The 14,569-nt window shown below is 49.1% G+C and overlaps 5 protein-coding genes across 5 annotated transcripts; all 5 read left to right on the top strand.

Annotated features, from left to right (window-relative positions):
* The first annotated feature begins 464 nt into the window (after positions 1-464).
* BDV37DRAFT_254370 (dihydrodipicolinate synthase family protein) lies at positions 465-1,620 on the top strand. Its single transcript, XM_032082626.1, has 2 exons — positions 465-494; positions 587-1,620. The coding sequence occupies exon 2, from the start codon at positions 602-604 to the stop codon at positions 1,607-1,609; it is 1,008 nt and encodes a 335-aa protein (XP_031939063.1). The 5' UTR covers positions 465-494; positions 587-601; the 3' UTR covers positions 1,610-1,620.
* A 938-nt stretch (positions 1,621-2,558) lies between these two features.
* On the top strand, positions 2,559-3,950 carry BDV37DRAFT_296069 (NAD(P)-dependent alcohol dehydrogenase; the record flags this gene model as incomplete). Its single annotated transcript, XM_032090036.1, has 5 exons — positions 2,559-2,684; positions 2,750-2,777; positions 2,833-2,892; positions 2,967-3,008; positions 3,073-3,950. The coding sequence occupies exons 1-5, from the start codon at positions 2,610-2,612 to the stop codon at positions 3,948-3,950; spliced, it is 1,083 nt and encodes a 360-aa protein (XP_031939062.1). The 5' UTR covers positions 2,559-2,609.
* Positions 3,951-5,616: 1,666 nt separating this feature from the next.
* On the top strand, positions 5,617-8,156 carry BDV37DRAFT_254368 (F-box/WD repeat-containing protein). The gene is made up of 2 exons (XM_032082625.1): positions 5,617-6,920; positions 6,969-8,156. The coding sequence occupies exons 1-2, from the start codon at positions 5,872-5,874 to the stop codon at positions 7,939-7,941; spliced, it is 2,022 nt and encodes a 673-aa protein (XP_031939061.1). The 5' UTR covers positions 5,617-5,871; the 3' UTR covers positions 7,942-8,156.
* eb1 (microtubule-binding protein BIM1) lies at positions 8,096-10,067 on the top strand. The gene is made up of 5 exons (XM_032082624.1): positions 8,096-8,622; positions 8,710-8,781; positions 8,933-8,967; positions 9,033-9,110; positions 9,177-10,067. Exons 1-5 carry the CDS (start codon positions 8,609-8,611, stop codon positions 9,662-9,664), a joined length of 687 nt encoding a protein of 228 aa, XP_031939060.1. The 5' UTR covers positions 8,096-8,608; the 3' UTR covers positions 9,665-10,067.
* Positions 10,068-11,167: 1,100 nt separating this feature from the next.
* BDV37DRAFT_296067 (uncharacterized protein) lies at positions 11,168-14,440 on the top strand (the record flags this gene model as incomplete). The annotated part of the gene is made up of 4 exons (XM_032090035.1): positions 11,168-11,221; positions 11,704-11,840; positions 11,979-12,061; positions 12,739-14,440. The coding sequence occupies 4 exons, from the start codon at positions 11,168-11,170 to the stop codon at positions 14,256-14,258; spliced, it is 1,794 nt and encodes a 597-aa protein (XP_031939059.1). The 3' UTR covers positions 14,259-14,440.
* Positions 14,441-14,569: the final 129 nt, after the last annotated feature.

Below are 14,569 nucleotides of genomic sequence, written 5' to 3'. Positions count from 1 at the left end.
ATTTCTCCCTCCATTGGCATCATATTTGCTTGGACCTGGTGACCGCATTGAGGCTTTCTTGGAATTTATAATCGTTAACACAGTCTGCCATGTTTAGTTATCGGTTGCGCTGTGATGCCCATAACGGTTTACCTATTCGGCCTTTGATTCCCCGAGCTGATTGTAAAATCCGATTGGGTGTAACTCCACGACCAGTCAGGGTAGCCATCATTGGTGGATAAATATCTCGCCGGTCAAAAAGCCGAAGCTGCAGTGGGCCCTCGAAGTGGATTAGGAAAGTGGGGCAGTGGGGGAGTGGGATGGGCAAATGATCCAGAATCATGTGCTGCATTCGCGGGGTAAACACAGGAACAATTACCTGGTGCCTGGGGATGGCGTTGGTATATAGCTATCACTAGAGTCCCGATCACTCAGACTTGGTCTTGGTTTTATTCTGCTCCAATTGGTTAGCTGTGACTTGAATTCGCAAGAAGCGCAGATACAGAATTTATCAGGTATGCACTCAATATTCATAGATGCTCTATAGTTGTTTCTTATACTCCGCTCTATGTATACCATTGCACCATTCAGTACTAATATCTGGCAGACAGATAGCATCAAGATGGCGTCCCGTACTCCCCTCCGCCCCGGAGCTTACGCTCCTACCATGACCTTTTTCAACCCTGACACTGAAGAGCTTGACACTCCTACCATCCGTCGTCATGCTGTCCGTCTTGCCAAGGCCGGCCTGGTCGGTCTGGTCACTATGGGCTCCAACGGAGAAGCAGTTCACCTAACCCGCGAGGAGCGCAAGACCGTCATTCGAGAGACACGATCTGCGCTTGTGGAGGCTGGCTTCTCCAACGTACCTGTCATCACTGGAGCCAGCGAGCAGAGCATCCGTGGCACAATTGACCTATGCAAAGAATCCGCTGAAGCCGGTGCGGAATATGCTCTCATCGTGCCCCCAAGCTACTACCGCTACGCTGTTGGCAACGACGAGACCCTATATGAGTACTTCACTGCAGTGGCAGATGGCTCCCCTCTGCCGTTGATCCTTTATAACTACCCCGGTGCTGTGTCCGGGATCGACATGGACTCGGACCTGATCATCCGCATCTCGCAACACCCTAACATCGTGGGTACTAAGTTCACCTGCGCCAACACAGGCAAATTGACCCGTGTCGCTACCGCCCTCAATGCCATCGCCCCTGAATCGCCTCTGGCTCCCAAGCACAAGAACATCTCGACCAAGAAAGTCGAGAACCATCCTTATGTGGCCTTTGGTGGCATTGCAGACTTTACTCTGCAGACCTTGGCCTCTGGTGGTTCCGCTATTCTGGCCGGTGGTGCCAATGTGCTTCCCCGTTTGTGTGTACAGATTTTCAACCTTTGGAGCGCTGGTCGCTTTACAGAGGCTATGGAAGCCCAACAGCTTCTGAGTTCTGCCGATTGGGTACTCACTAAGACTGCCATCCCAGGTACCAAGGGTGCCATTCAGTCGTATTATGGCTACGGAGGCTATCCTCGCCGGCCCTTGGGACGGCTGAGCGAGGCTAAGACGCAAGAGGTAGCTGATAAAATCAAAGAAGCTATGGAGGTGGAGCGGTCGTTGCCTGATATTGCATAAATACCCTCTCCTGTACCTACCTTTCTATTATTTTTTTTTTTTTTATAAAAAAAAAACCCCCACGTCTGTTTCTTAGAAGATTCGCCTAGTAAAATACTCGATTGTGGCTATAAGACCCACATCACGAACTATCAATGCTACAAAACCCTGTAAAGGTCTACGGCTGGCCCAGTAAAGCAGTCATGGAGTATACAATGCGCTTCGTGACGGTTCCTGAATCGGGAGAGTACGTACCGAACGGATTTCGGACAGATTGCCGAACCTTCTGTCTTGGGAAACCGAAGTGCCCCCACGCCAATTTTCATCGATTTGACCTCTCACTGGTGGACAAACTTTAGCGGGCTGAGGTGACACTACAGTTGGATCTTGTGGGTGTTCTTGGTAAGGGTGTCAGTTGAACTTGATAACACCGATGAGGGGTAAAAAAAAAAGAGGAAAGGGAAAACAGAAAGTCACCTCTAGGAGTAAGGAAATCGGCATACCATGTTCCATGTTCTCAAGAATAGTTCACTTCCTGTGTACAATAGAATGTAGCGTATAGTATATTGCAGTCTGAGAGATCAATTATTCATAGACATTGGGCTGCCTGGAGCGAGCTTTATGGCGCGGGGTCGCTCGACGTATACGAAGCTGTATAGGATTCCTCGCTTCAACCCCGCAAGTATCAATTGTACGGTAGTCGCATATTAGGCGCTTAATCTGTTGTAGGGAATGAGATTGAAACTGGGAATGCAATCAGATTCACGGAGTCACCGAGTGCCCAGTCCTTCCAACTGCTCGGAGGAGAGAATACCCACCATGACTGCAAACACGGGCAGTAAATGGATGGCTCCGCAGCCCTGTTAGTTTGTTGGCGTGGCGATCAAATTATAAAGGTCGGCCTCGCCCTGGTGGAAGGCGTTTTTCTTTTCATCTTCCCTTCACTATTCCCACTCCAACTTCCCCCGTCCATACATCGTCCGTTGTTTTCCCCCCACCATTATCTGTATTATTCGACAACATGCCTTATCCCGAGGAAGCTGAGGGTTTCCAGGTCGATAGCCCTGTGACTTATACCAACTTCAATAAACGATTCGTACGTCCAGACTCTTCCTCTCCTCGCTTTTGTCGCTAGAAGACTAATGATACCGTCGCGTGCAGTTCAAGTTGAAGCCGTTTGGCGACTATGGTATGTTGGGGTCGTTTCTAACACATATGAAAGGATATCACTAACAAATCCGTAGACGTTGACATTAAGATCGAGGCTTGTGGTGTCTGCGGGAGTGATCTGCACACTATCAGCGGTACGCTCTCCGTCAATGCTCAGTATTCCCTTTGACGACTCTAGCAGTAGCTGACATAGTGTGATATACATTAGGTGGTTGGGGAGATCAGAAATTCCCTCTTTGCGTTGGTCATGGTAAGTGTCATCCTTCTCAGCTTTTCAGAATCATGGAGCCTATTAACGAGATTACCTCCGGTAGAAATCATCGGCAGAGCGATTCGCGTCGGACCAAAAGTCACATTGATCCAAGAAGGCCAACGCGTCGGTGTTGGCGCCCAGTCATACTCCTGCGGCGAGTGCAAACAATGCAAGAACGACAACGAGACCTACTGCCCCGTCCTCATGATGGATACCTACGGCTCTGAGTGGCCGGAGACTGGCATCGTCAGCCAAGGTGGGTACTCATCGCATGTGCGCACTCACGAACACTGGGTATTCCCTATCCCCGAACAACTCGAAACCAACCTTGTCGCCCCCATGCTATGTGCCGGTCTGACTGCATATTCACCGCTGGTCCGTAACGGCGCCGGACCTGGCAAGAAGGTGGGAATTGTGGGGTTGGGTGGAATTGGTCACTTTGGAATCATGTTTGCCAAAGCCCTTGGAGCGGAAACCTGGGCAATTTCCCGGTCTCGCGCTAAGGAGGTGGATGCACGAAAGTTGGGAGCGGATGGATACATTGCTACGGCGGAGGAAGGTTGGGAGAAGGATCACCTGTGCTCGTTTGATCTGATCATCAACTGCGCCAGCTCTTCCAAGGGCTTTGATCTGGCCAAATATTTGTCCCTCATGGACGTCCATGGTCGCTGGATCAGCGTCGGACTTCCCGAGGAAGAAGGTCAGGTCATCAAGGCACAGAACCTGATCGCGAACGGAGTCTTGATTGGAGCTAGCCACCTGGGTAGTCGGCGGGAAATGCTGGATATGCTCAAATTGGCAGCAGATAAGGGTCTACGGGGATGGGTCGAGGAACTGCAGATCGGTGAGGAGGGACTCAAGGAAGCCATGGTTCGAATGAAGAAGGGAGATGTTCATTATCGATTTACCATGACCGGGTACGACAAGGTGTTTGGTTGAGCCGAGACAAAGGTTGTAAAGTATGATAGGGAAGAATACCAAAAATGATGACTTTTTCTAAAGCGAAAGTAGAGGAGGATGAGGGGGGAACACTCGTCTGTGTATAAACTGGAGGTGGGGGTAGAAGTAATTATAATCAATCCTCAAGGTCCCTACTTCCGTCCTCAACCATACCCTGTTCTCCTTAGGTCCTTTCTTAGTTATAAGGGAAAATTGATATGTTTTATTTGACTTATATTTTCACTTTGGTTTAGTTCGTTTTCTACTCGCTATTTTCTTTATTTTGCGCTATTATCCTTCTAAAAACCACTCTCGAAGAGCAACCCTCGTAGACTGTAACAGCGGTGTACTATATAAATGCGGTCAAGGCCATTCCAGTTCTGAATCATACATTCAGAAGTATGAGTGTGTTCGCCTGGATCGCACATCCTTCCATAGACCAATTTAACAAAGCAATAAAAAAATATATATATATATATATACGTATACACCTCTCGAGGTATTTGCATGTGAAATAGGGTTATAACTAAAAATACATTTGAACCCGTATTAAAGGGGAAGGAGAATTTATCAAGATTAGGGTTGCTTACGCCTTCCCGCCTGAATTCTCGGGGGACAACGAAAGATTCCGATGATCGGTTGACAGCGACAGCACACACGGACAAAGCGCAGGTGCCCAAGACCGACACGGGTGGATCATCGTGAGATTTGCGAAACCCCACGGGGGCGGGAGGCAGATTTCTTGCACCGGCCTAGATTCACGATGGAGCCGATCTTCAACGTATTCTTTAAACGGAGTCCTATTGTATAGTCTATCCAGCGTTGAATGTTTCCATAGAATCAATCATAGACAGGAAGTTGTTCTGTTTGTGTTGTCAACTCAATTGATACCTTGCTTACATACTACGACGATGAATGCACTCAGATAATACCATAATGCATTTGTTCCCAAGAAGGGTCAGTTGGGCTGACTTGTCGGAATGAGTTGGTGCCCCGAAATAGTAACTCTTCTTTTTTTTGTTGGTTAAGCAAGGCATTGCTATTTGACTTTGATTTTGACTTTGATCTGTTTGGAGGGTCAACAAAATAAAAAACATAAATAAAAAAAAGAAATAAATTCCTTTTGGGAAGGAAACTTTTTGCTGGAATATTTTTTTTTTTTTCATTTCCTCATTAAAGCTCCCACGCCACCAGTGCGTAAATTCAGGGGCAGAAACAGTCCAAAGGCTTTGTGTGGTACGGAGTACATTGACATTGATTAACTTTTTCTTCTTCTTCTCTTCTTTGGACGAATTGATTTTTGTTCGCCTCCAATGACGCCCAATCAATTTTGCCTTCCGGCGCGACCACTCACCGGAGCCTATCGGACTGGGGGGGCAAATTCTTTTCTTTTGGGGGTCTCTCACCGCCCTGCTGATAAGTAGCTTTTCTCCCTTTTTCTCCCTCTCCTGATGTTAAGTTCTTTTTCCCCCTCTTGTCAGCTTTCCCTCTTTTTTTTTTTATTTTTTTCTCTCTCTTTGTGTTCGGATTCCTTAGATTGATTTGTATTAGATTCTCACCCCCCTGTCCGGTCCTTTCTTTTTGTGGTAGACATCCTTTCTCTCATTCTTTATCTGTTCTGGGTGGTCGGTGTTTCTTATCAGGAGTTACTTGTTTAAGCGGACCCTTTATTTTTTTTTTTTTTGTTGCCCTTGCCTACATCATTCAAGCCTCCCCATAATTTGTCTGTTACAAGATACCTGCTCAAGAACCGACGGACACTTCGCTGCATACTTCTTCCACACTCTCACATTTGTTCCTTGCTGTTCCCTGGAATTGTGTCTCAGGGTTGGTGAAAGGGGCCCTCTTGTATCAGTATATAGTCGATCTGCGGAATCTCCGATCATCCTGCATTATCTCTCTATATTCGATTCGCGACACCATGTCCCCACGTGAGGCTGCGACACTTCCCTCCCGGCGACGTCCTTCCCTCTCCTTCAGACCTCGACCTCGGACGGCTACCACATCGACCCATCAGACAACCCGTTTCGAAAACGACGTATGGAGTGGAGGGTCAGCTGTCGATGCTGCCAATGATGAAGGACAGGTGTTGGAGGAAATGAATCATTTCCCTGAACCTGTTCCTAAGCGCCGAGAAGCCAAAAGCTTCTCCAGCTTACGCCATCCTGTTGATGGCTTGCGCGCGCTCGGCCGCCGCTTGTCGGTCACGATCCGGAATAAGTCTTCCAGGCATTCGGCTCACCACCATCAAGATGACCTGGGCGACTTGAACCATGAACCGGAATTCGCGCCTAGAAATAGGCATTCATGGTGCAAGGGTACCAGTATCGATCGCCGATTGTCTCATCACAGCGTATCGGCGCTGCACGGCTTCTACACACCAAGTACGCCTATGCGTGCTCCGATTCCAGGCAATGGCTCGGAGCCGCCCGTTCTTCCGGATGATTTCTATGCAGGTGCAGCTGCTCGGGCGGCCGCTGCGGCCCAGAATGAGCTGTTCAGGGCCGAGAGAGATGGTGCGAAGTACTCCGACACGGGTCTGACGAGAGATTCGGAGAGCGGTATTGGTATCGACCTGCGTGACCGCTCCGAACTCTCCGACACGGATCTCGCCTTTCTGCGCTTGGATCCGGTGACTCATCTACCACCAGAGGTCATGTCACACATCTTTACTTATCTTGATCCCCAGTCTCTCATGCAATGCGAATCGGTCTCTCGCGCTTGGAGTGAGCAGGCATCCTCCCGGCATATTTGGAGACATGTGTTCCGTCACACCTATGGACATAGTCGCCCTGTCGGCACCTCGAAGAAAAAACGATCTGCTGGCTTAGGAAAATCTCTCCCAGACCAAGACTGGAAGAGAATGTTCCTTGTCCGCCGCGCGCTGGAGCAGCGGTGGAAGGAAGGCAAGGCTGCTGCAATTTATCTCCACGGACATAAAGACAGCGTGTATTGTGCACAGTTTGATGAGTATGTCATTCAGCAAGCAAATCATTATCACCAACTAACCGCCTACAGGGACAAAATCATTACTGGATCTCGTGATCGAACCATCAGAGTGTGGGATGCCCATTATCCTTGGCCATGCCGCAAGATTATCGGACCTCCTCCGGGAGATATCGCCGGTATTGGGCCTGTCAATAACATGTCTCAGCAGTCATCTGGAAAGCCCCCTTTTCTTACAATTTGCCCCCCGCCGACGCTTTCCGCTGGGATTACCACACCGGTTGAACAAGCTTCAGAATACCATAGTGCATCCATTCTTTGCCTTCAATTCGATGAGGAGATCATGGTCACGGGGTCATCTGACTATACCTGCATTGTTTGGGATATCCAGAATGATTATCAGCCTATTCGTCGCCTGGAAGGCCACCGCGCAGGTGTGCTAGATGTGTGCTTTGATGACCGTTACATTGTTTCTTGCTCGAAGGATACCACCATCTGTGTCTGGGATCGGCATACTGGAGCTCTCCTTCAAAGGCTTGTCGGCCACAGGGGCCCTGTCAACGCAGTTCAGCTACGTGGTGACTTGATTGTCTCTGCGAGCGGAGATGGCGTGGCCAAACTGTGGAACATCACTTCTGGTCACTGTGTCAAGGAATTTCACAGTAAAGATCGCGGACTTGCGTGCGTTGAGTTTAGTGAAGATGCCAGGACTATCCTCACTGGCGGTAACGATCAAGTTATATATCAGTTTGATGCAAACACCGGTGACATGGTCAATGAGCTAAAGGGCCACGAAGGGCTGGTCCGGTCTCTACATCTGGACAGTGCGGGGCAGCGGATTGTCAGTGGAAGTTACGATATGAGTGTTAAGGTCTTTGATGCGCAGACCGGGGAGTTATCAATTGACCTACCCGGCTGGACCACCAGTTGGATGTTGAGTGTGAAGTCAGACTATCGACGCATCCTGGCCACGAGCCAGGATTCTCGAGCTGTCATCATGGACTTTGGTTATGGACTAGATGGCATTGAGTTGCTAGAGGAATAGACGGATATTTGCTTTTATCTGTTCCATCACAGGAAAAGTTTTGGTTTCAGGGAGTTTATACGGGTACTCACTCGGGGTCTTCTTCTCTTCATGTGGAATCTTGCCTTGTGCTGTTTGCGCTTTTTCTTTGCGCCTTTTTGGATATAATATTTTGGGATACACATTGGCTAGCGATAGAGCGTTGAACTTAAAAAGATGTTTACTTTGCTTTCTCACTTCAGTCTTCCTGCCAGAAAACATTCACAGTAGTTATGATTATTGCCTTGCGATGGTAGACATCGCCCTGCGATACAGGGTATACTCGTCGTGATCGCTGTGCTACCGGGCGCCGCGTCGATCAATAACTGCCCACTTGGGCAGGTATCCATCAAATCCTTGCCTGAGGAATCGATACATTCTCACGGAAAGGGGCAGGGGGCCTTGTGATTGGCCAAGATCCCCCTTAGCGTCATGGCGGTCCCGTGGGTTTTGTCGACAGCAACAAAACAATCCTCTCAACGATTACTTTGCCTCAATTTTCAAACCAAGACCAAACTCTCACGTACCTGCGGAAACGCCCATCTATACGACTTCTTTGTTTCCTCTCACACTCCCTTAATTCATTGTACCCCCAGGAGCTCTTCCCGCTATCCCAACCGAACTCAAAACCAGGACCGTATACCCCACCATGGGCGAATCTAGGTTCGTTGGAAGCCCCCTTTCAAAACAATCTGTGAAATAAGCCCCTTATGTGTGGAAGTTAGCGACTAATCCTTGTGAGATGAATAGGCAAGAGCTTCTGGCATGGCTTAACAACCTGTTGCAGCTGAACCTTACCAAGGTTGAGCAGTGCGGCACGGGGTACGTTCAACTTCCCCGTTATGGATAATCCTGCTTCCTTACCCGGGCGACGGACTTGACTTCCTTGCAAAATTGGAGCCAAAACGGCGTGGGATATGGTCTCAGCATCTTCGAATATAGCTAGAATGGGCTGACGTATAATCTTGTGTAGTGCGGCTCTCTGTCAAGTCTTTGACTCAATCTTTAGTGAGTGTGCCATCTTACCCCTAGTAAATTTGTTATAGGACTAACAATTTCTTCCTGCTTTCTAGTGGATGTCCCCATGTCCCGTGTGAAATTCAACGTCAATACCGAGTACGCCTACCTTCAAAATTTCAAGGTTCTTCAAAGTACGTTCCTGGGTGGATTCGTTTGGATGGGGAAAGATCCTCCCTATTAACACAGCCTTTCGACAGACGTGTTTGCTCGCCACCAGGTAGACAAGCCGGTACCCGTACAACAACTTACCAAATGCCGCATGCAAGACAACCTTGAATTCCTGCAGTGGACGAAGCGATACTGGGACCAGCACTTCCCTGGTGGTGATTACGATGCTGTTGCTCGTCGGAAGGCTTCGGGTGCTCCCCCTGCTCCTGCTAGTGGTTCTCGCTCAGGCGCAGCATCGGCGGGAGCCACGCGGCGGGGAGCTACACCTACCACTGCTGCAGCTCGTCCACGAGTCGCTGCAGCAGGTGGGCCTAACGTGTCCGCCTTGCAGCAAGAGATTGCGACTCAGAAGGAAGCTATTGCCGGGTTGGAGAAGGAGCGGGATTTCTATTTTGCTAAGCTGCGAGACATTGAGCTTTTGCTGCAAAGTGCCATCGAGGCAGACCCCGAGTTGGAGAAGGATGACGATTCGTTGGTGAAGCACATTCAAGGTATTCTGTACTCGACAGAGGTATGAAAGATTTCCATCCCGTTCAAACGAATACGGACCGGGAGGACTAACTGTCGGACAGGAAGGATTTGAGATCCCAGCTGAAGAGGGTGAGGGTGCTGCGGATGAACTGGAGACATTCTAAATTCCGGTTGAGAAACGTTTGTCCGTTTTTAATACCCCCTCATAGTATGACTAGCGTTGCGTGGGTGGTTTTGACCCCTCATGTTTTGATTGGATTTCCTGTTACTCTCCTGAGTTGGGTCCTCGGTCAAGCTGTCGGAGAGAGAGAGAGACAGAGCTTGGCAGCTGGCACGAACTGGAGAGCGAGAAAATCATGAGCTGTTTCGTGGACATTTGGCGATAGGACATTTGAATTTCCGTCAGGCTCCAGACGAGAGTCCAATAGAATTGTTCTCTACTTCTATAGTTCTACCTCCTCCTCCTGTGGTAGTCTACCATTCGGTTCCAGTGCGAGGGCCACCGAATGAGCGAATTAATCTATGGTTCGGTTGGCCTCGAGGTCCTACATTCTTCGAAATTTCCACTCCGGAGATGGCATTCCAAGGCGGGAGATGGACACGCCACGACAGTATATAAAAATAGCAGTGTGGATCGGAGACGGAATTGACCCCATTTCTGGACGATTACACTTACGAAGACTTCGACTTCGTCTGACAATAATGTCGATAATTTACGGTTTCCCGGGGTTGCACCGCAGGCTCAGAATGGACGACTATAGGGTTACACAATTTGAAAATGGCCCTGGAAAAGTGAACTATAATCTCACCCAGGGACCGTGTACCTTGCAGCATGATAGGTGTGATGAACTGGGGGCGGAGACCAAACACTAGAAACTTTAGCCCCTTACTCCCAGGAGATATTATTGTATGCATATCAGGTCGTACGGGCTGCCGCCAACACTGCGCCGGGATCCTATTCTTGATCCTTCAAGGTTCGTAGTAGACTAATCGCAATCACTTCGAACTCGGCATAGTATTCAAATACTATGTAATCATGCACCACCGTCCTGGGTTAGACTGAAAAGAGTCTAGCGGGACAAATGGATTGAGGTGACACATTCCAAGCCGCGTGGGGCGTGCCGATGTAATATGGGCTAGAACATTCTGGTCGTTCAATTTCGTATCTTACCCGAAAGAGAGGTACGAGACCAACTCTGTCACTCAAAAGTTGGTAGTGTGTGTACTAGTAGGGTTTGGTTTGTACTCAATGGACCCTCAAATTGTAGAGCAAGGTTGCATTCACTGCGAATCCCTCTTCCGCCTTGCACCCAGATCAGATCTACCCCTCTCAAAACCTTCAATGCGCTTGATCTGTGGCTGTTGGTTGACCCTCGGGAACCTTCAGATTTTGATGAGAGGGTGACAGACGGCATTCTATATTAAATTAAAGCTAGTCATCCACTCAAGGCATATTAGTTAAATGAAGGTGAGACTTTCCCATCAGTGTTTTATTAAACTTAGTCTTGGCTTTCCCGCGTCGAGCCAATGATACTTCCTGGGTGCAAAAATGGCATCGCTTGATCCCCGAAGTGGAAAGGCTGTCATTTCGGGTACGCAATGCGTACGCATCAAGTCGGTATTGTGTTTGGAGTACCGGAACACCTGTACCCAAAGATACTATACCAGGATACCGACATTCATTGCAATCTCCAGGTTTGCTCATGTCCTTGACATAGAGCAAATCTATCCGGACCATCTTTCGGAAGTCGATGCTTCTATCCTCAACAAGCTAGATGATTGATATTATCGGAGTTGAAATAACGGTCGTAATTGAGAAAAGTCAATGCTGATGTAATTCCTGTATTGTAACGACTAGTAGTTGGTGGACGCTGCAAGTCTAAGACCTGACCTCAGCCGAACTTCTTGTTGTTATTCTTAGGTCTGGCCTGATCGATTCTCTGCCGTCTCATTCACATCGTCTTTTCCCTTCTCTCCCCACCTTCCTTCTCCTTCACCTTCTCCCGCCCTTCTCGCTCCTCCCTTCCCTATCTCCCCTTCTTTTCCCTTGATCTTTTGGCGGCAGAGGACGGAATCTTTCCTTAGGGGCAGCCTACAACCATTGAAACGGATGGTGGAAATACCGGACCGCGCGAGGTGACATACTACCACGGAACGGCTTGGAACAAGCGAGAGACAAGGCTGGGTCCGGTGTCAACGTGGATCCCGCAACCAGGGAAAAAGTGAAACGGAAATAATTTTGGCGATCAGATTCTCGAGGGACCCAACGTTGATGAGTCTCTTGTCAGTCCATCTCCCCGTTGAAACTTCCAATTCGATTCTCTCGGCAATTATGGATTAGAGCTGGAGGAGCTCTCAAGATTTGGAGAAATACAGATAAAAGTCACAAAAGTTCCACCTGCTGTTCACTTTTCGCTTCTCTTCGTTCATTCCTTACTGGTATGTACGAGCTCAGATGTCAAAATGGACTCGGCATCATCCTGAGACCTGCGGAGAATCTCTCATATTTTCAGCGGGTATGGTAGCTAGGTGGTTCTCTAATTGACCTTCTTAACAGGTTTCCATGCATTTTGGAATCGTTTTCCCATCATTACGCTTGAAATTGTCAGCTCTTCGGTGCAGCTGACGTCCGCTCCTTGGTTCATACGAATTTTAAGACCTGCGCTATTTGCGGGGTTTCAACGCTTGGGCAAGCCTAAGCCTTCATTGTGCCCGCTAGTCGTTCTTTCGATCAATCCCCGACATTATCATCCTGTAGCCAACACAGTCTTCACTCATTCGGATTAATATTCTAATTCTTTGCGTTCTTTCCAAAACTCGCTTCTTTCCCGAATATCTTTGTGTCGTCCTGGCAGGCACCGCATACTACATTCTTCCTGAAATCTTCTTCCAACACGGAGCTTCAAAACTCGTGTGCTCGGTTTGGCGCATCAACGGTATCTCGAGTCGATCAATATTACGCCACACGTCTTTGATATTCAATCTTCAATAGTTTTCTGGGTGGTTTCGGTTGAGAGCATACTCGTACAGCTCGGAGCAGGGGCCGAACCAGGATGGCCCATCATGGCAATAGGCACACTCGGTATAGCAGATTGATGAAGAGAACTAATCGATCAACAGCTGTTACTGGTGTTACGGGACGTACGAACAGCGGGCACTCCGTAGTCCATGGGACGGTTGTGAATGACCCGAGAGACATGATGAAGCGGCAGGCGCAGGATGGATCGCAGCCCCAAATGGATAGCGCAATATCCCAGGAAGGCCAGGTTTCGATGCAAGTTACGATAGCCGCTACAGTAGGAATGCCCTCGCCGACAACTGGTATCAGCGAGCCTACAGCGTCGGAAATCACCACTGACCAAAGCTCACCGGCTGTTCCGACTACCTCTTCCGAAGAAACCCCGACTGCCTCTCCTGCTTCACATACCCCCACAACTGATACTGCCCCTGGGTCGGCTAGTCATGATCCCTCGGCTTCGCCTACTTCTCTTCCTGTGATATCTTCTGCTTCCAATACTTCCGCTTCCCAAATACCTCTCTCGCCTGCGAGCTCGAGTGGGACGCCTCAGTCAACTTCCAGCACTGTAGTCTCCACCTCCACGAGTTCTTCGTCTTCCAGTTCTAGCCAAACCTCGTCAACCTCTAGTTCTAGTTCAAGCTCATCTTCCAGCACAACGACTTCGTCAACTTCTACATCCTCTACAACCTCTACTATATCTGAGCTTACTACAACTTCGTTGCCCTCCGGCACCAGAGGCGGCGCCTCATATGGGTGGGACGGGGGATCGGGGCCGACAGCTACCGAACCGACAACTTTGACTACTGGACCGACTACGTCAGCGACAATTTCTCCTTCCCAGGGCTCTGGCGCTCTGGACAGCCAAACCAAGGGCAAAATTGCTGGCGGTGTCGTTGGTGGTGTAGCTGGTGCCATGGCTTTGGTGCTCCTAGTTTTCATCATTCTCCGGAGACGGAGAGCATACCAAAATCGTGCCCCTGAAGTCCTTCCGCCCGGTGATATGACTGGTACTGCTGTTGGAGAAGGATCTGTAACAAGGTCAGCTGATGTGGTTTCGCGGCGGTCTAGCAATGATCCGTTATTCACGGCGTCATACTTTGCGCCAGCGTTTATGAAACGTTGGAGACAATCGCGTCTCTCTACTCATACAGAAAGCACCTTAGATTCTAGCACCAGCGAGCGTGGATTCCAGAAGATTTCTGGTCGGAAAATTCCCTCCGTACTACAGTCAGGAGGAGATGGATACGGCGGTGGTTTCTCGGAAGGATCGCCGACCATGTCGGAACCAAGTGTGAGCTTCCCGCCAGGTTCACCGGTCCTTCCCCGCTCACCTACCTCGCAGCCGCCTCCATCAACCCCGTATGGCATGCCGCTGGACGTGAGTTATACAAGGGAAGCCGAAGAAACCAATCCCATTGTGATTTTTCGGCCCTCCCCGGCCAGGACACCTATTCCTGGCTCCGCAGAAGCTAGTTTATCTAACGAACCCTCTGTATCGCGCATTGTGCCTCTGGCGCAGGGAGCGTTGTCTCCCACCATCCCCAAGCGACCAGACGTGCTGGGTCGAAGTCATCCAAGCTTTGATGGTAGCCGCGGCAGCCGATTTACTGAGAGTATATGATCCTGTTCGCTATTGTCTTTCCTTTAGCCATTGCAAGCGCCCCATCGTTGTCCGATGTCTGGATATATATCATCAGAACCTTGCTCTGTACATACGCTGAGAGCTTGCATTTCTTTCTTTTCCTTCAGGACGTGTCACCTTCGCAACAGGAATAATCCTTGGTCTTTTCAGGCTGGCATGTTCCTGATCCTGTTGTACATCTTACTCTCTATTTCTTATATGGATACCCCGAATTCAGTTCACTGTTCCTTGTCGAACCCCAGCGCATTGCTGACAAACTTTCTTTTCTTGTCGTATAACAATAATTTCTG

This window comes from Aspergillus pseudonomiae (genome assembly GCF_009193645.1).
Source record: "Aspergillus pseudonomiae strain CBS 119388 unplaced genomic scaffold BDV37scaffold_60, whole genome shotgun sequence".
Lineage (NCBI taxonomy): Eukaryota > Fungi > Ascomycota > Eurotiomycetes > Eurotiales > Aspergillaceae > Aspergillus > Aspergillus pseudonomiae.
Note: the sequence above shows the minus strand (reverse complement) of the source record. Positions and strands in the feature narration are given on the sequence as shown.